Consider the following 19,496-nt stretch of genomic DNA (forward strand, 5'->3'; position numbering starts at 1 on the left):
GGTACTGTATGTACGTAGTAAGGTAGGGTCGGCCGGTTGGTCGGTCTGATGTCTTAGGTTTCCTCGTTTTTTTTTTGTTCTCTTTTTTTCGGTTGTTTTTCCTCGCCTCGCTTTCGCCCACGCGGGCTTGCCCGCCAGGTGGGTTGGCTCGAACCCCTCAGCCAAAGTGGACCATCATCTGGGTCTAAAATCCTCCCCACAATGAGGCCGAGCACGCCTCCGCTGGTACAGTACTGTCCCGTACTGCAAAGCAGCCATGCCCTGCCTGCACTTAGGCAGAGGCAACCTCACACGGATTGTTCACAGCAAGCAGCAGCAGTAGCAGCCCAGCCCAGCCCAGCCCAGCACACACACACACCCCCCATTTTCCACAAGTTTTAACCCACCCCCCCATCAAAAGGCATCCTTTTTTCTCTTTTTGTCCGACTGCCCCGTCCACCCCGTCCCCGTTTTCGTCCCACGAGCGCTCGCTGTGCTATCAGACAGACAGATCCCACCACAAATGCCAATTAAAGGGCCACCATCAAAAAACGAGAAAAGACACATGTCTCCGTGCAGATAACCAAAAGAAGCTTGGTACGGCTCACTCACTCTGGACTGCAGTGTATTTGTGTGTGTGTGTGTGTGTTTGTGTGATTGATTGCTTTCAATCGAAATCCACAATCTCGCATCATAAAGCAGCTGAATTTTATAAGTCAGTCTACTGACTTCTGCGAGCAGCCGCCCGATTTATGCTGGCTCCCCACCCATTACCCGTACCGATCCAATAATCACCGTTGTACCGCCGGGCGCGCACTCCATTCACTCGTTATCTTGGGTGCCTCCTCAACTCTCTCCAGTAGCTTGTCTTTTTCTCATTCTGCATACCCTTCTTCTTGTTCTTCTCGGGCCTCTTTGAGTAATTGGGCAAAGTCGCACCAGCACGCACGAATACAGAGCGCGCAATTAACGAGCCGGCCGACAACGATTCGATCAAACCGACCCGACGACGTAACGACAACCGAGGCCGAACCTTCTTGGCGAGGGAAGAGAAAAGAAAGGGGGAATCTGGGGAAAGATCGTGAGATCCACTGCATGACAGTCCGGGCCCCTAGATCTATCTATCTAGCCGACAATCAACCTACCCAGGTTCATATTGTCTTTTAGTCGGTCGCTATCGCCCCATTTTCCTCAACCTGGCGGCATCTTCGTGAAGCGACCCGACTCAACGAGCCTGCACGACTACATATCCGAGGCAGCTATTAATCTGTCGTGTGTGCGACTTAGGCCTCTGTCGTCTCATCCACAACTATTCGCACAGACATTACTCAAACGAGGCGGTTCGACAAACGCGACCCACGGCCGCCGGTTCTGTCCATCGTTACACGCGCACTCGTTTAATACTCCTTTGGTCCTCGCTTCAGCCAGGCCTTCTTTGCTCCCAGTCGCTTACTTGGAGCAGGACTCCCTTTGGTCGGGAATAATCTTGCCTGACCAGACAAGACAACAACCATTGGATGCACCATAGACTCTAGTCAAGTCAGAAACTAAAGGGTTCGAGCAAACAGAGAGAAGATCTCTACACCTCTGACTACGGTGACTACGGGACCGATACACAACGTCCGCCGATCGTTCCGCCGGCGCACCACGTTCTAGTTCTTCACACTCTTTCGACCAGTTGTCCCTTGTGGACTCGCAGCTCCAGTACAACGTCCCGACTGTTAGATGCTCAAATATGCTTGAGTTGAGACCCGCGACATCCATCATTACCTGCGGCCCAACTGTCGAGTTCTGGGTCACTCGATAACGGGGTTTCCAGACCACTAATCAGCCAGCCCTTCGCTTCTACCTCCTCGCGGCTCCCCCGAGTCGCCGCATATTCCACACCATGGCCACCCCACGGCATATCCCCGCAGATCATTCACATATAACAGAGTTTGCATCTCGCACATACTTCGACAAGCTCAACCAAGAGAACAAGTCGAATACTGCGCATGAAACGCACACGTCACAGCCGGGGCCCTCAATAGCGCAATCGGAATTTATATTACCTCTGCGGCAACAGAAGACTTTTGACTCCGAAGCTGGTCATCTCGAAGCGCCTAAGAAGAAAAAGGCGTTTAGGTTCTGGTCCTCTAAACATGCTGCTCCTTCCACGGTGGGCCCTGGCGCCGGCTTGAGCCAAGTATCTGCTGATGGCTCAAGATCAATGTATGTGACTTGTGCTCTATTGGAACTACCGGTTTCAAATTGTAGAATTGTTTTGATTCCAATAATACTGACAGGTTAATATTAACAATAGGCTACCGTTTGATCAACTTTTTATCGCATTACCCGTCGAGTTACAGGTTGAGATCGTTGCTTCGTTGCCACTTTCCGATATCTTGAATCTCAGGTTGGCGTCTCGAGCATGGCATAGCATGATCACATTAAACGAGGTGCCGATTGCCAGGTATCATCTGGAAAATAACACTCCTGCATACGCCAAGAGGCTGTATCCCTTGCCTGACGGCGCAAAACCAAACCTACACCATCTCTGCGGCATATGGCACCGCCTCCACGTGGCGGCTAAGTTGGCATATTTTATTTGTGAGAGGGTAACCAAGGAGATCTTCTTGAGGGTTACCGAGTTAGAGAGGCGCGAATTTGCACCTTCATGGGAGCGCATGCGGCGGCGACTCATCCCGCTCATCTTTACTATTTTCCATTTTTTCGAGACGTACAGAGAACGACACCTTCAATATCTTATTGACAACAAGGGTGTCGGCTTACGTCATACACCATATACGCTCAACCCTATTGAGGTTGAGGTCATGAGCATGTACGATGATCGTACATTACTGCACGTACATCAAGTTTTTCCTTTAGTGATTTCGTCATTCTGCAGAAGATTACGGCCGCCATCATACGCCGGTAGGGTGGAGCGGACAGTTAGAGGCTATCTGAGGGAGAGGCCTGCGGATGAGGTCCATGTTGCTGCGCTCATCGTCGGCGGCTTGCGACAGGTTGAAAAGTTTTGGGAGGTCAAGGGGTACAACACTCGCCGGACCGTGGTTGATAATTGGTACAAGAGCATCAGTCAACCAACAACACCCGAACCGACGACATCATCTAAAACGAAGCGCAGTTTGATGGGATTGGGTAGGAAAAAGTCGATGGCAGCAATTCCCAAGGACAACAAACCCAGTGAAGTCTCTTCTGCAGCTACGCGGGGGTCGATAGACTCGGGGTATGGTAACCGAAACAACCTCATCTTCACAACCAGCTTGGCTGGGGGCATGCCCATGGCCCCTTTACCATGGGATCACTTGCAGATGTTAGTTCCGGACCTGCCACCCCTACAACAGATGTGGCTCCATACTGCCGAAGCCTTGATCTTGGATCGCCAGATCGTTCAGCGGCCAGTTGAAATCAAACGAAACGCGCAGATGATGTTGGAGCTCATCAGCGAGGGTGGCATGGCTGAGGAGGATCAATGGTGGTACGGACAAGGGGGTTCAGACTCGATCAGACCACCGCTCGACTCGATGGAGGATGACCCGCTCGAATAAGCCATGGCTGAGCTGCGCGCCGAGACGTGAGAGAGCTTTTTTTGATGGCTTCCCGAACACATACATGACTAGTCTTTCATTTTCTTTTCCTTTGTATGAACATAAGCATTGAAGGAGTTTTCGGTTCCTCACTTTAAAGAAGAGGATTATATTTAATCCCCTAGCGTTCTCGGGGCACGAGGGGAAGGCGCGCAATTTATTTAGCGTCATGCTTGGCTTGTCTTTCTTTTCTTTTGTCTTATTCACTTGGAAAATACCTTTATTTTATTCTTCTTACCCGTTACCTTTTTGGCCATGAAGTAAACATGTCTCTTTGTCTCTCAATTTTATCTGTCATTTTATTATTTCTTGGACAGATTGTTGTCTTGTCAGACGCAATAAGGAGCACTCAAGGTGATCTCGAACGGACATGTTCCATCTATGACGAATCCACTGTCGGATACGAATTGTATGTCAGTTGAGCAGTGAGTTTGGAGGGGGAGAGAGGGAAAGCTCTGCGCACTCATTGTACATAAAATCAGTGTACGGAAAAAAAATAGTGGCATGGAGAGTGTTGTAAGCATTCACGGCGAAATCGAGAAAAAAGTCAAACGCTCAGATTTTATATCTATGAGATGCAGATGTTTGTGAGTAGCTTGGCATCAAAGTCGTAAGAGGCATTATACAAACCCATCTAATCATTATTATTAACCCACTGTTGTCCGTCCGGATTACTCCCTTGAAGAGAGAAAGAGAAAAAGGGTAATCTCGATACATGATATGATAGCTGTCCTTCACAAAACCGGGCGCCCAAAATTTGAACCAATGTTTGTAACGAGGAAGAAAAATAAAGACAAGCTTTCAAGGAATGCCGCTTGTAAGCCAAATAACTCCTCCCATTGACAAAAAATATCTCCTTTGCTGCTTTTAGCATATATCACCTGCCAACATCATCCTCCAATATCCTAACCTGGCATTCATACGTGCTAGCGACGAACACCATTATAGTATCTATCCGTGGGGAAATTTTGACCAAAATCTGTTGTAGAGCCTGAAGAAGAGCGCGCCACTCCACCGCCGCTGTTGAGGTTATACGGAGCGGCCATTCCAAGCGGCGCATGAGACGAAGGATCAAGACCCATGTTGTCGAACAGTGAGTTGGTGCCAGTATCAAAGCCGTGGAATGATTCCATGTTGGTTGACATGTTACTATGAGATACCGGGCCAGACTGCGACTGCCGTTGACGCATGGGCGTGCTGCTATAAGAGTTCGTTCTAGTAGGGGCGTATGTGTTCACCGAGGGCGCTGCCGATGCCTGTTGGCTGCCATGCTGAGAGCCGAATGAAGGCGAGCTGAAGCCTACGGCTGGGGTGTTACTGCTTGGCCTGTAAGCCGTGTCATTGACTGCTGTGTTTGCCGTCAGCCTTTGTGGTTGATGTCTCTGTTGTTGCTGAGACTGTTGTTGGGAGAGAGGATATCTCGAAGTCGTCTGTTGGGGCGCATTGTAACTCTGAGGCGAATGCTGATATGAGTTATACGGTTGCTGTTGCCGAGACTGTTGTGAGTTGTAATGCTGAGGAGTCTGAGACTGAGACTGTGGTGGGAACTGCTGCGATGAGGTTTGCTGCTGTTGTGTCTGCGGCCGGGATTGTTGAGGCTGCTGTGAGTACGAGGAATTACTGTCGACCTGCGCGTAGTAGGGCTGTGATGAGCTGCGGGGAGGTTGCATTGGGGCCTGTTGTTGTGGCTGAGACGAAACCGAAAGTGGCCGCGTCTGTTGTGTATGGTGCTGCTGCTGCGGCGGCGGCGGTTGCTGTTGCTGCTGCTGCTGCTGCTGCTGAAATTGCTGACTCGAGCCATTGGTACGGCTCTCGGTCTCTGAGACATGAGTACTGCCATGCTGCGTCCCCAGGGGTAAGCTGTGGTTGGAGTTCTCGTAGTGATTCGGCCCACGTGACTGGGACAAAGGTACTTGCCCGTGAGGGCTATGATTTTGAACACGAGATCTCTCCGTCTCCTGTTCAAGCTGGGACTGGAGCGCCTCAAACGTCTCGATATCATCATTGGTAACTGTTGAAATTCGATTTTCAAAACCATCATCACCTACCACGGCATCTCCGACAACAGGGAGAGTCGGTTCTGATGGTGCACCAGACACATTTCCAGGTGTTCCTGATATACTAATTCCGTCTCTGCTCTGCCGCTGGCGCTTATGGGGCGGCTGAGACATGGCAACCGGCGGTGGCAGCTGCCCATTGGCCATGGAAGAATGTGGCATTCCGCCCATGCCAGGACCGGCTGTCTCTGGTCCATTCTCATCCGGGTTCGAAGCAGTCATGGGATTTCTCTTCCGTTTTGCTCCGGTCGGTGTGCCTACTGTATGGGCTGGTGGGCTCATGTATGTGGTTGAGTTGGGCTGATTGGTTGGCGTGAGTGTAGTAGCCATACTGTTCGCGTGTTGTAGCGACCTCATGGCCGCCATGGCAGACTCGGCCGTGTTGCCTTGATGATGGCCATTCATATCGAAAGGCTCTCCATCATCGACAGCCCCGTTCTTCTGCTTCTTGGGCTTTTTCATTTTATAGTTGGGAGTACCCATATCACCATTTGCGTTTGGGTCCCCTGTATGTTCCTTTGGTCGATTCTTTGATCCCTTGGGCCTTCCTCTCTTTTTCGGAATCGAGGATAGATCGCCCGTGGGTCCCATGTGACCGGGAGCTCCATGCCCGCCTGGTGTATGTTCTACGTTCTCTTCCACATCGACCCAGCTTGAATCAACATCCACGGAGGATGTGTGGTCCATCGGACCACCGGGGCCCGTAGGCACTTTGGCAAGGACTTTCCTCATACCCTTGTCCTTACGGACCTTGGTGGCCTTGCTTCCCTTGGGACGACCTCTTGGTCGTTTTGCGGGTTCTTTGGGCGGTGATGCAGACATGTTCTTCGGAGGCATGGAGGCGTCGTCAACAGTGTCTTGAAGTAAAGAGTATGACCGCGTCGGGCTCATGTTCAAAGCCTGGTTGCTGATCTGATGTGGGAATATCTCGGCTATAAAGCCAACAAATTGGTTGCCAAAGCCGTTCTTCTCAGCACTTTCCGGGAAAACACCATCCTCGGGGGGAGGAGCACCTGGAATACCACCGAAATAGGCAAGTCCCTTGCAGAGCTGATCGACGACTGAAACTGGGTTGAGGGTTCGAAGGAGAGTCAACAGGCGCGCCTGCTCCTCTTTGGTTTGTTTCGGGTCAAGACTGGTCTGTCGGGGACCAGTCTGTGCATTCGGGGTGGCGGTTGATGTCATGCTCATAGAGGAACTGGACAGGTTGGCAACCGGTGAGTTCGGTGCCTCGTCGAGTCTCCTCCGTGAAAAAGACGTATATCCGGCCATCTGCGCCATCTTGGCCGCACGCTCTGTCCTCTCGCTGGTACGTTTCGCAATTTCGTCCCGTCTTTTCGCCTCGGCTGTGTTGATGTCAATATGCATAACACTAAAGCTACCACCTTGTGGGTTGGCCTTGCCCCTAAGGTTGCTGGGGATTGGGTCTTTAACGCGTCCGTCCTTGTAACCGTTGGCGTAGGTAGGACCCGTCCATGGAATGGCACCGGATGGTGACGGAGGCGGGCCCGCGTCGACGGAGGATGGTCGCGGCTGTATCTGCTGAAGCTGTGATTGACGAGGTGCAAATTGCTGCGTCGTGTGTTGCGCGTCAACTATCGCGCTCACGGTTTCGGAAGCAGTCGGGTCCGAAGGCTGGTGGGCGATAGGACCCAATAAGAGAGGCGCAACTTTGCGCGATCGGCTCGGTGACGTGGGCGTCGCAGCCGAGGGTGCCTCAAGGGCAGCACCACCCGTGGACGCCGAAACGGAGGAAGGTTGTGTGGTAACGTGTGCAGTCTGGGGAGTTGTCTCTGTGGACGTGATGCAATCAGCAAGCTGTGCCAATGCATTGTGTCATTTTTTTTCATCGGTCGAATGCTCGTTCAGTCAAGTATTTTTTAATTTGGGTACAGGACCAGGGGGAAAAATTTAGGCGGAGGGTTTCCGGGATTACATCGGTAATCAAACTCACCCGTATTTGTCGACATGATTCCCCGTCAATGGGCAAATAGCAGCAACAACAGCGTTTGCGTTGCCCGACTGTGCACCCCCTCACTCGACTCGAGCGTGCTGCTGTCGATTGTTTACAGTTACAACAAATGGGCAGGCGACGCGGCAGTGCTGCGTGCGTGTTTGTGCGGAGTCGAGCGAGTCGGTGAGAGAGAGAGGCGCCACCTCTGGACTGGGTTCTCCTAGGTGTGCTAAACACCGGCGGTTGGCTCCTGAATGGGTCCAGGAAACGGCCTCCCACATCATCAAGCAGGGTGTAACGGCGCCAATGAGCAAGCAAACTTCAGGGACTGCTCAATGTTGCAGCTTTGTGGGAGTTCGGATAGAGGATGCTGGGCCTCAGACGACGATGTGTCATAATTTGGGGCCTTGTGCGACAAGGCGGGCGAGACGGAAGACGACCACTATAGCCAAGGTAGTGGTAATAGGTAATGTAGGCAGGTAGTTTGAATTGAATTGAACTGAACTGAAATTACGACGATAGATGGCGTCGCAGGTGGCCACCGACCTAACGCCAGGGAAGAGGGGGAGGGAAGGGAAAAAAAAAAAACGAAAAAACAAGACGAATCCACGTCGCCTGCCTTGGCGTTGGCAGGTCGGGGGGTTTCTTTGTTTGGTTCTGGGGCGAGAATGAAGAAGAAGTGAAAAACAGGCCTCGACTACAAAATACTTGGCGATTAATCGCCTGGTGGCCGGGTGGCTGGTCTCAGCTTTGTCGTCGACCTTTTTTTTTTTTTTTTTTTTTCTCTGGTGACTTGAACAAATGATATTACCAGCTACCTTAGGTACCTCCAATTTAGGTAAGATGGCATTGGCATTGGGTAGCTGAATACAGTGCCCTGCCCTTGTAAAATTCTTCCTGCGAATAATGGCTCGGATGCGAATTTACGGGGAATTTTTACAGCTTGAAAGTACTAGACCACTTTCATTTTCATACTGAAATCGAGGAAGGCATCTAGGCTTCTTATATTGAAAGCCATCGATTACCAAGGCAAAAATATCGAGAGGCTCATAAACCCCCACCCAAAAGAAATGCCATGAATCGACCCTTCAAAGGCGTTCCTACCATCAAACATTGAAAAAGAACAAAAGCTACCTGCCCTGTCCTGCCCTGAGCGGGCTGCCAGCATCATAGCACCGTGCGAATTAGTGCTGATCAGTGCTCCGCCCGCGGCATAATGAGCTCCATCCATAAGCTTGCTTGACGGTTTGAGGGGTGGGAGCACTCGCTGGCTACACCTTGCCTCAGTTTGGGAACTCCACTCCAATTCAATCCATACCCAAGCAAGTTCAACCTCACACCTCATCAACATCGCTTTGTGGTATGCACTGGGGCTGCGAATTGCATAGTGGAGCTATCACGAGGACTCATCTTAGACGAATCGTTACAGCATTCGACCGTTTACCTTACTTACCCTGTGGCTGGGAACCGCTAAGAACCCTTCAGTTTCCGCCGTCAACCGCCGGCGCGCATCATCCCGAGCTCCCCCGAGACTCCGGCTCTGAGATCAAGCTCTCGTTGCTCCTGAACCTGAAACTCGTCGAGCCCAGGTATGCTGCAGTGAAGCTTCTTCACTCCAAATCGCCATGCCGACGCCTTCAACCTACGCCCTGGTGTCTTTACCGCTGAGGGCGTTCGACACCGATGATGCCCTCTCTGCGCTGCGCGGAACCATCACCTCAGACAACGGCTCCGTCCAACCCTTCACAATACCCGAGTTCAAAATCGGCACTCTCGATGCACTGGTTCAGCAGGCCGATGATCTCACCAAGCTCGAGGCGGCATGCCAGGGAGTGGTATCTCGCGTCGCTGACTCGCTCAAGAACCTCCTCGATGGTGATGAGGACAAAGTTGCGCAGCACAAGACCGTCAACGATAGTTAGTGAAAAATCTACTGCTTCTGCTGCTCGAATGGCGGATAAGAATCTGGATGGGATGCGCCTTTTTTCCCTACCATTCGCAAGTCGAGCTAACAAAAATGTGCATCCAGAGCCTACCGACCACTATATAACCCATTTCAGTTGGAACAAGGTTAGGTACCGAGCGGATAGGCCATTGGGAGAGCTCATAGACACAATGCAAAAGGTGAGCGGTTCTTCCACGAGCGGGATCTGTATAAATCCTGCCATATTACTATACGACACTTTTCTCATAAGCTTTCCATGACCTCTTTTAGGAGCTCGTCAACATCGACAATGACGTCAAGGGCAAGTTCACTCAGTACAACACGACCAAGTCAAACATGGCGGCTTTGCAACGGAAACAGACGTATGGTGATTCCCTCTTTCATTATACTCCTTGCACATAAATCCCAGTGTTCTAACAAAAAAACACCGACATGGCAGAGGCAACCTTGCCACCAAGTCTTTGACCCCTATCGTCAAGCCCTCACTTCTGGTACAAGACTCGGAGTACCTGGAAACACATCTCATCGCCGTGCCGTCGATTGCAAAGAAGGACTTTCTCAAGAGCTACGAAACAATTGCTCCAATGGTTGTGCCCCGCTCGTCAATTCAAGTGGCACAGGATGACGAGTTTACTCTGTTCGCCGTGACAACGTTCAAGAAGACGGCAGCCGAGTTCCTCCAGAAGTGCCGAGAACAGAAGTGGACACCGCGCCAGTACAAATACGTCGAGGGTGGACAGGAAGAGGAAAAGCGCGAGATCGAGCGTATCGCCAAGGAGGAGCGCAAGGTCTTCCACGAGGCCCTGCGCCTGGGCAGGACGGGTTGGAGCGAGAGCGTCATGGTGTGGGCGCACGTGATGGCTCTCCGGGTGTTTGTGGAAACGGTTCTGCGCTATGGTTTGCCGCTGGAGTTTGTCTCTGCTCTAGTCAAGGTGAGTGCTACATATGCCTCTGAACAGCAGATGGGTAGAGATACTTGGTGTACTGACAAAATTACCGTTATTAATATAGACAAGTCCCAAGCTGGTGAAGAAGGTCAAGACCTCGTTGGACAAGTCATTCTCTTACCTTGGAGGGAACGCTTTTGGAAGAGACAAGCAAGGCAAGATCAAGCAGGATGATGCCGCATTGACGTCTGAGATTGCGGCTGCGGGAGTCGGTTTTGGTGAAGGCAACGAGTACACACCTTATGTGTACTACGAATTCGAGCTACCTTAGCAGGGCCATATATTGGCCACGCCTGACTATTCACATGACTATATACTTGATCAAGGTCTGCATACACGCAGCTTGTGCTATTTTTTTTCGTATCTTTTGCACTGTTATCTTTATCAGTATCTATCAGGCTAGGCTATGAGGTTTGCATCTCTAACTTGGATACATTTCATCGGGCAAGCCGTTTTTTTTTTTTTTTTTTTCTCTTTTTCTGGCGGACCAAACTCAAGGGGTAGCCTTGATTAGACCCTTCTCCTGCAGCCACTTGACAATCTGAGCCACACACTCCTCGACCGAGTTCTCATGGGTCTTTATGATGATCTCAGGGTTCTCGGGTGCCTCGTACGGGGCCGAGATGCCGGTGAACTCCTTGATCTCCCCGGCGCGGGCCTTCTTGTACAAACCCTTGGGGTCGCGCTGCTCGGCGACCTCGATGGGGATGTCGACGTAGACCTCGACGAACTCGAGCGGCTCGTCTCCCTTTTGCGCTGCCTGAACGTGCAGCTCCCTGGCAGTCTGCCTGTCGGCGCGGTACGGCGAGATGAAGGACGTTAGGGCCACGACGGAGCTGTCGGCAAACAGCTTGGCCACCTCGGCGATCCGGCGGATGTTTTCGTTGCGGTCCTTTTCCGAGAAGCCCAGGTCCTTGTTGAGCCCGAACCGGACGTTGTCGCCGTCCAGCCGGTACGCGGCCAGGCCCAGGTGCAAAAGGTGCTGCTCCAGCGCCGTCGCCACCGTCGACTTGCCAGACGCCGACAGCCCCGTGAACCAGATTGTGAAGCCGCGCTGGCCCCGCAGCTGGTTGCGCTCACGGCGCGTCAGGCCGTCGTGCCAAGTGATGTTGCTGTTTTTTTTTTGTGCTTGTTTTAGTGAGGTCTATTCCATAAAAGATCAAAACATGGTGACATTCGTTCAAGGGGCGGGGTGGTTTTGGTGTTTTGGGTACATTCAAGCGGGTGAAAGTGAGTGACATCAGCGGGGTTATGAATGAGATCTTCTTACGTTGCCATGATTTTTTTTGTTTTTTTGTTTTTGTTTTTGTTTTTTTGAATTAGAGGATCAACGGTTGAAGGGTTTTAACAGGGTATTACAATATCGAGAATTGGTGAGACTCTCTATGAATATGATTTTCTTTTGTCTTTTTTTTTTTTTGAATTGGTTTCCAAGATGGGATGATTGCTAAAACTAAGTACCGAATTCTCTCGAAAAGGTCTCACTCATATCAAATTATTTCCACAAAATGAAACAACACCGTGGGAAAACCGGCTTATGGTAAACTTGCACTAAGAGACTCGACTCGACCCAGAAAAGCTCCATTTTCCCTATTGCAGCAAATGCGCAAGGCTTGTAGAGATGGCGATATCTCAGGTTTCGGCTTGGCCCGGTATTAGCAGTCCACCCGACAGCTTTTTGATAGGCTGCCAACCAACCTTGCACAATTACTCGCAGCTATGACGGCATCTTGCCCTACCATTGTCCCGCGCCGACGGCCGCCCCGTTTCCGGGTACCATGCATAAAAAAGATGGAGCAACAGCCGCAGTATTTGATGTCGTCGTATACATGAGGCCATTAATTACCGTGCAACCAGAATACGAGCTGACAGACCTAGAATATGGAGTGAGTATATATCAACACAATGACTAAAAATTAAGATTTGCTTCGAGTTGTTTGTATTATATGTGGATAATGTTCATTAGTCGCTTTTTTTAATCTAGCAACGCCCAGCTTCTGGAAATTCTATTGTTACCGTGACGCCCGGAAAATGCATTCCCAAATGTGTAGTACTGAAACAACAACAAAAGCAGAGCAATGCTCTAGATCCCATCACGGTAGCGACCCCTATCATTGAGCTGGTAAAAGCTTTGTCATTGTCTGTGCAACCAGGAGTCTCATTAGTATAATGAATTGTTTAAAAAAAAAAGAGGTAAACAACATCAAAAGCAACGCCGAGGACTAAAAAGGATGACTTACCGCCGCTCCCTTAGGGGATATAAACAGCGCCTTGGCCTCGGCTAAAACCAACGGGGTCTCTCCCGGCTCGACCAAAGTCTCCAACCTGCCCTCAACCCAAGCCTTGCGGCCCTCCACCTTGACAGTGTTGGCGCGCAGCACGATGTACTGGTTCGCCTTGCAGGGCGCGCGGTAGTCGATGCTGAGGTTGGCCGTGAGTCCGATCCTGTGCGGTAGGGCGGGGAAGCAGCACCGAGCCAGGCCCTCGTCCAGCATGGTGGCGAGGAATCCACCGTGGATGATGCCTGGGTGTCCGCAGAGGTCCTCACCGAGGTGGGCGATCTCCACGTACGACTTGCCGTCCGTCTCGATCCAGTCAAAGGGCGGCACGCTGACCAGGCCGGGGCCCATCAACGTGCCGGCCGTCAAGCTGTGGGCGCGCCACTCGGGCGGGATCTTTAGGTGTGGCCGCGACTCGGTCATCTCGGGGTTCGCCCGCAGCTCCTGGACCAGCGGGTGCTTGTTGATGTAGTCCTCCATGGCCTGCGCCTCAGGGGTCTCGGGCTTGTACGTGCGCACCGCATCTTCGACCGTTGCGCCGATGGCCGCCATCTTGAGATATAGGGTGCCGACGAAGGAGCCGAATGCTGTTCCGCCGAGTATCAAGAGTCCGGAGAAGAAGCCTCTGCGACGGGGGCGAGCTGTGTTGGGGCCTGTTGTGTAGGGGTGATGGGATAGTGAAAGAGATTAGAACAACCGGGTTTCTAATGGATTTCGAGTTTATATAACAACTGCACTATACCTGCTTGTCCGCTGCTTGTCGTGAAATAAGACGTCTGTCTCCGCGCTGCTTGCAACCGGCGGCTACCAATGCTCGTCCTGACGAGGCGGGCAGTTGTGGCGCTTCGAGTCGGGGTGGGTAGGTGGGCCAGTGACGATACGGGGTGCGATATCCTCAGCACTCCGACAATTCTGTTGGGGGTTATCATCGAAGCCATCTTGTGCGATCACCCCCCGATTTATAGGGTTTGAAAAAAAAAATATATATCTCGGCTCGGATTACCCCTTTATTACTCAGTTTCAAACGCCTAGCGTCCCGGTATTGAATTGGTGACTGACGAGATCATGTTCCAAAAGCGCGAATCCCACGTCGTGGATATCAATTGCGCCGCGTCAAGTGCCTGTCAAGCCTGTGTCAATGCCGGGACGGCGAATGGAAGACGTTCCTTACAGTATTTATTGTGTAGCAAACACACTGTGAGAAAACCATCAAACAGAGTACTTCTTAACAGTGCTTTGATTGAAAATCTACCTTGACACCCTTTTACAATATTCTTACCTCACTCAGTTTCTCATGACTACTGATGTGTAACTTAGCTATTCATTCACCTTCAAATCTCGTAGAATCATCTATCTATCACAATCATTCCTCGTCGCATTTCCTGGGCAGAGGACAAGGCTCCGAATTTGTTGAACAAGCCGAGGTCCAACTGTGTGGGGCACAATCAAGAGCTGAAAACACAAAGCAGAGCAACTATTGTAGGTAGGTCCCTTACCTAGGTAAGATACCTGGCAGGTTCATCATTCTGAGACCAGGAACACAAATGCCGCCAAGTACCACATGCAAATATAACTTTCATTGCATACACAAAAAAAAAAAAAAAAAAAAAAAAAGCCCACCGACAAATGTACTTTAATCCTTAGATGTTGTATTAAGTATGGTATCACAAAGCTCATCATGCCTCTCTCCTCTCCCTTGTCTCATTTCAGTTGTCGAACCACTCGAGCTCGTCCTTGTCGGTAAAGATGGCCCTAAACGTCTTCCCACCGCCCTGCTCCTCCTTCATCTCGGTGAGGAAGCTGTGGAACTTGGGCGGGTCGTCTGGCCCCGTCGAAAACGCCCGGAAGTGGACGTACGCCGGGCCGTCGGCCGGCATGGTCGGGATGCGGAGCTTGCCAAATAGGATGATGCCGTAGCTCGCCACCGCGACCCGGACCTGCAGGAAGTCGTCGACCGTGAAGGATGTGAGCTCCTTGTCGCTGAGGTCCTTTACCGCCGCAAAGTACTCTGGTTCGTGCTCTGTAGTTTGTTTTTTGGTGGCGTGTTTCACGGTCAGTTGGATGCGATAAGAGGGGGGTTTTTAAAACTACTGGCAAGAATTGCCGGTGTGTTTTGAGGGGGGGAGAGGAGCAAGAGACTGACTGTCATGCATATGTCGGAGCTTGATGAGCTCGTGCTTGAGCTCCTTCTCGATCTCCTCAAAGAGCTTGATAGACTCTTGCTTGGGAGGGTGCACCTCTCCAAGGTCGACGGTATCAGCGGTAGCCTGCACGCGACAACAAAGGATCGTTAGCAGACCAAATCAACAGCTGCCATCAACTTTCTGATGAGGGCGAGACCGGACCATTTTTGTGGTTGAGAGAAATTTCCGAGATCGATTCTAGTAACGGTAACTCAAAACACCAAAGATTGTGTTTGGTTCAACTTTGATTTCTTGTGATGTCAAAAGGAAGGAGACTTGGTGATAGATGGATAGATAGTCATTATAAGTCGAGATGCTCTAGCTACCTGGCGGTAGACCTGCTTTTTATAACCAACAGCCTCGCTCGACAACGAAACAACCAATACAAAAACATGTCACAGCATCCATGCGCCTCGTCTAACCATCACATCTCCATCTCCATCTTCTCCAACTCCTAGCTTAGTCTAGCTACAAGCCCCATGCCTATGACATATGCTGAGTCGAAGGTATTCCGTTTAGCATTACGGGTGCGGGGTTGTAAGCTGATGTATGCCTTGGTTCATCTGATCCGCTCCAAGCAACAGGGCGGATCACAGCTTTCGATGCCACGTTTCAGCTAGACTAGTCCAGAGCTTGACAAGCGGAGTCAAGCACTTTGACTTTGTTGCAGTGCACTTTTCTACAAACAGGTAGGCAAATACCGTACGCATAATTAAAACACGACTGCCAAAGAGGTTTTGCTCTCGTCACTTTTGGGTATTTTCAGTGGATCCAACGGCGAAACGGCAAGGTACCTAGCCCATTCGCCAAGACCGTGACGACATCACAAGAAACAGCCTCACAACAACGAACTGGGGTACAATGTAAGACCCCCCCCCCCCCTAGAGACTCACATATGTATGGCAATGTCGTCAGATCGTCCAAGGATCACTTCGGTCAAGCAACTTATTGGATTGATTTGTTTGTATTTTATGCACCGCCACATAAGGCCAATCAATTGTAATCTTCGTCCTCCTCTTGAGCGAGCATGTGTGCGTAATCGTCGGCGGATGCAAATGTGGGAAGAGCCTTCATCTGCTTCTTCTTCTCTCTGCTTGCCTTGTTGCGGAGACGCTTGGCCTCGGCGGCTTCATCAAGAGGCGCGCCTCCAGCAGCCTCGCCCTCCGAGTCGCTAAAGTCGTTAAAGACAACCCCTTCATCACCATCACCCTCCACATCGACGTCTTCTGCTCCTAACATGTCTTCGTCCTCATCACTGTCGCTCATGTCCTCTAAGAGTGAGCCCAGGTCATCATCATCACCGTCACTGAAGCCCATGTCTGCATCACCGTCATCGTCACCTTGGATCTCTGGTCGAGAATCCACCAGTGCCTGCCAGATCTCGTCTTCGCCCTCTTCCTCTTCGTCGTCTTGTGCGCCCTCCTCGGCCCTCTTCTGTTCGCGCTTGGCCGCTCTTGAAATCTGCCCAGGCTTGCCAACCTGCGAGAAGTACTCGTGGAAGAAGACGTCCTCCGCGGCAACATCCTTGGACTTGAGATTCCAGAAAGTCTCCGAGTTGATAGTCGGACGTTGCGTCTTGCCGCTTGAGGCAGCATTTGCTGCAGTCCCTGAGGCAACGACAGGCTGCATGATCGAGCCACCTCTGGTGACCTCTGTAGTCTTGGCGTTGCGGTAAACGAACTTGTCCAAGAATTGGATAAGAGTGTGATTTGACAGTTCTGGCTTCGGTAGTGATTTTTGCCTGACCAAAAGGTTGTTGGCGAAGACGACCACCGAAGGGTGGAAATGCTCAAAGAAAGGTACCTATTTTGAGTCAACATCTGTCAATATGCAGGCGGCTCAGTAACCGTCGTGGAATTTTGCAACTTACGATTTCCCATAAACAGCTCCGGTGTGCGTTGCTGAATTCTGGGTGTCGTTTCCTTCCATCATACGCCGTCTTCTTTTTCTCGCCACCATTAGATTCTGTTGTCTTATTTTCACTCTCAACAGCATCGGCATCTCTATAAACCTCCTCGCCGTCATCTTCGTTGTCCTCTGGGTCATTGAGCAGTGCCTTGAGGTCAGGGAAGACACCCTCCAGCTCTGCGATCAGATAAAGTATGCCGCAGATGAAAGATGGCTGGTGTAAATTCACAATCTGAAGCATCCTCTTGACAAACGCCTTGACCCTGCGTACATCCACGTCGTTCTTGAGCGACTTGTAGAGCAGGTTGAGGTAAAGCGTTTGCTTGGAGGAAGTGACAAGACGAGGATCCAGTAGCGACTCGTACAAGGTCCGGTAAAACCGATCAACCGCGAGCTGCTTGGAAGCTGCTATTTGCTGTATCAGTATCAAAGCTTGGACACTGGTGTTGAAGTTTGACGAGTGCGTAATTCGAAAGAGTGTATCGAGATGTGTTTCCAGGGTTGATTCATTGGTCATTGCAAACGGTATCGCCCTGTTGACACCTGTGAGGACGGCAGAGACCAGCTTTTGAGCAACATCTTGCTCATTTGCTGTTACCGGATCTGCGGGTTGTTTCGGTTTCTTTCCGCGTCCTTTCTTCTGACCAGCTGCCTTGGTGTCCTCCTCGGTATTGCCAAGATGATCGAATATTCCCAAGCTTCCAGTCTTCAAAAGAGACAAGAATACATCGAAATAGATGCGCACCAAGTTGTCTGCTAGTTCGGGTTCTTTGTTGCTGAGTATGGTCTGGTTTAGGGTGTTTATGGCGTGATACTTTGACTTGAGACTCTGGCCCGGCCTCAGGAGCACTTCCTGCTCAATCGTCTGAATCACTATGGGCTTCATGCCCGGGTGCGTGTTGACAAGTTGCAGGAGCAAGTAGGATGCACGTGACGCGATTTTACCTTCGCGATCCCCAAGCTTGCTGACCAAGAGCCTCATCAAGTTCGCCTCCTGCTCGGGCTTGTCTCGCAAGAGTCCAAAGACGAAATCGAGTGTCCGTGATCGCGAATAATCGATTTCGTCTCCAGCCCAAACTTCCAACAACTGAAGCACTCGAAAGTAGGCCGACTTAAGCCAGTCCTCAAAGTACCACAACATCAAGTGCACTTTGCTAATCTTGCCAGGTAGTGGACTTTGTCCATCTCTCCAAGAATATACCGACTTTTGCTGAAGGGTCCCTAGGAGTCCTGGTTGTGCGTGGAACGGGCGCAAGCGCCTGTCACCGGGAAGGACCACGCCGTTACCGAGCAAATCGACAAGCGCGCCGAGAGCAGCCAGAGCCTGACCACGACTCTTCTTTCCGGCCATGTTTATCAATGTATCGATCGCCTTGATGTTATGCACAGGCGACTCTTGGACTGCAAGAGTAAGGGCGGATATCTTATCGGACAGGGTACCGGATGACATGATGGTGGTCATGAATTTATGCTGAGACGACGAAGATATTATTGTGTTGTACACAGCCGCATCTGCTTCGACAAGAGACTGGGCATGGGCTTTGAGACTACCGATTGCCGGGGTGAACCTCGAGACATCGTCAGACTCAGGGTCTGGAAGGCTGTCCAAGGGTGCGGCGTGCCAGTCAGGTCGTGGCTCGATCGCCTATAAATGATAGAGATCAGTATATTGTCAATTCACATCACAGGAGGAACACTCAGTTCACAGTCAGGCAGCTTACTGACCAGCTTCCCTGCCCATTGGCGATTTTTCAACTTTTCCGGCTTTTCGATAGTGCTGCCAAAAGGGTCCTTCGCATGTGGTACAGATGCCGGGTCCTTCTCAACAGCCTCCCGGGGTTTGGGCTGGTCAGGCTCTTCATCTTCAGCATCCTCCTCATCCTGGGCGTCCTCTTCCTCGGGCTCTTTCTCCGATTCTTCCGAAGCCTCCTCCTCTTCGTTGGCCGAGCTCTCGTCGTCCAGTTCAGCCCGCGCCTGATCAAAGCCTAGCGCCGACGCAAACTTGGCCAGTTCGCTCTTGAACGCATCGTCAAGAGGGCGTTCGGTAGACTTCCCAGCACCATCCTCCGCATCCGAGTCTATGCCAACGACAAGCTCCAAATCCTTCTCGTCCCCACCCAAGGCCTTGATGTCCTCTAATAGCATCGCGTTCTTGTCCTTGTCACCATTTTCGTGGGCGTCGGAAGATCGCTTCTTTGGCTTTGCCCTCTTTTCGTGATCATCTTGGCGCTTGCGCTTTCCTGGTCTTGACTGGTCGTCGGCGGTTTTGGATAGCGACTGGTCAAGCTTGTTGGTGAGTTGCAATAACGCCTTTTCGTCAAAAGCAGGGGTATTATTGGAGGCTTTGGCCTTTTTCCCGGCCTTTGACTTGTCGCGGGGCGCCATTGCGTTGGATCCGGCGAAGCTGCTTTTTTTCTCCGGCTCGAATTATCCAACACGGCGGCGACTGAAGAAGTGCCTTTTGCTTGGGGAAAGGAGACCAGACTCTTCTTGCCTTCAATTCTCCGCCTGGCATGATACTGCCATCGCGGTGTGAACTTTTTTTTTTTTGTTGGTGGGGTCGCTATCTGCAGGGAAGTGGATCAAACTGCCTAACCCCTGTCATAAGGTACCCACCCCTGCTGGACGTCTCGTGAAATTCAATGAGAGTCGCG

General features: G+C 51.2%; 7 protein-coding genes across 7 annotated transcripts; 2 read left to right on the top strand and 5 right to left on the bottom strand.

Annotated features, from left to right (window-relative positions):
- The first annotated feature begins 432 nt into the window (after positions 1-432).
- Positions 433-4,124, top strand: PgNI_09893 (uncharacterized protein). Its single transcript, XM_031129874.1, has 3 exons — positions 433-576; positions 721-2,190; positions 2,282-4,124. Exons 2-3 carry the CDS (start codon positions 1,868-1,870, stop codon positions 3,528-3,530), a joined length of 1,572 nt encoding a protein of 523 aa, XP_030978075.1. The 5' UTR covers positions 433-576; positions 721-1,867; the 3' UTR covers positions 3,531-4,124.
- Positions 4,125-4,495: 371 nt separating this feature from the next.
- PgNI_09894 (uncharacterized protein) lies at positions 4,496-8,320 on the bottom strand (the record flags this gene model as incomplete). Its single annotated transcript, XM_031129875.1, has 2 exons — positions 7,581-8,320; positions 4,496-7,419 (listed from the first exon to the last, which is right to left on the bottom strand). Exons 1-2 carry the CDS (start codon positions 7,594-7,596, stop codon positions 4,496-4,498), a joined length of 2,940 nt encoding a protein of 979 aa, XP_030978074.1. The 5' UTR covers positions 7,597-8,320.
- Positions 8,321-8,886: 566 nt separating this feature from the next.
- On the top strand, positions 8,887-11,021 carry PgNI_09895 (uncharacterized protein). The gene is made up of 5 exons (XM_031129876.1): positions 8,887-9,497; positions 9,610-9,704; positions 9,796-9,887; positions 9,965-10,457; positions 10,537-11,021. The coding sequence occupies exons 1-5, from the start codon at positions 9,206-9,208 to the stop codon at positions 10,741-10,743; spliced, it is 1,179 nt and encodes a 392-aa protein (XP_030978073.1). The 5' UTR covers positions 8,887-9,205; the 3' UTR covers positions 10,744-11,021.
- PgNI_09896 (uncharacterized protein) lies at positions 10,866-11,899 on the bottom strand. Its single transcript, XM_031129877.1, has 2 exons — positions 11,743-11,899; positions 10,866-11,584 (listed from the first exon to the last, which is right to left on the bottom strand). The coding sequence occupies exons 1-2, from the start codon at positions 11,748-11,750 to the stop codon at positions 10,966-10,968; spliced, it is 627 nt and encodes a 208-aa protein (XP_030978072.1). The 5' UTR covers positions 11,751-11,899; the 3' UTR covers positions 10,866-10,965.
- Positions 11,900-12,398: 499 nt separating this feature from the next.
- PgNI_09897 (uncharacterized protein) lies at positions 12,399-14,041 on the bottom strand. The gene is made up of 3 exons (XM_031129878.1): positions 13,494-14,041; positions 12,713-13,404; positions 12,399-12,613 (listed from the first exon to the last, which is right to left on the bottom strand). The coding sequence occupies exons 1-3, from the start codon at positions 13,687-13,689 to the stop codon at positions 12,584-12,586; spliced, it is 918 nt and encodes a 305-aa protein (XP_030978260.1). The 5' UTR covers positions 13,690-14,041; the 3' UTR covers positions 12,399-12,583.
- A 244-nt stretch (positions 14,042-14,285) lies between these two features.
- On the bottom strand, positions 14,286-15,335 carry PgNI_09898 (uncharacterized protein). Its single transcript, XM_031129879.1, has 3 exons — positions 15,097-15,335; positions 14,895-15,018; positions 14,286-14,771 (listed from the first exon to the last, which is right to left on the bottom strand). The coding sequence occupies exons 1-3, from the start codon at positions 15,097-15,099 to the stop codon at positions 14,458-14,460; spliced, it is 441 nt and encodes a 146-aa protein (XP_030978071.1). The 5' UTR covers positions 15,100-15,335; the 3' UTR covers positions 14,286-14,457.
- A 539-nt stretch (positions 15,336-15,874) lies between these two features.
- PgNI_09899 (uncharacterized protein) lies at positions 15,875-19,301 on the bottom strand. Its single transcript, XM_031129880.1, has 3 exons — positions 18,568-19,301; positions 16,805-18,487; positions 15,875-16,737 (listed from the first exon to the last, which is right to left on the bottom strand). The coding sequence occupies exons 1-3, from the start codon at positions 19,225-19,227 to the stop codon at positions 15,928-15,930; spliced, it is 3,153 nt and encodes a 1,050-aa protein (XP_030978070.1). The 5' UTR covers positions 19,228-19,301; the 3' UTR covers positions 15,875-15,927.
- Between the last annotated feature and the right edge of the window lie 195 nt (positions 19,302-19,496).

This window comes from Pyricularia grisea (assembly GCF_004355905.1).
Source record: "Pyricularia grisea strain NI907 chromosome Unknown Pyricularia_grisea_NI907_Scaffold_7, whole genome shotgun sequence".
Lineage (NCBI taxonomy): Eukaryota > Fungi > Ascomycota > Sordariomycetes > Magnaporthales > Pyriculariaceae > Pyricularia > Pyricularia grisea.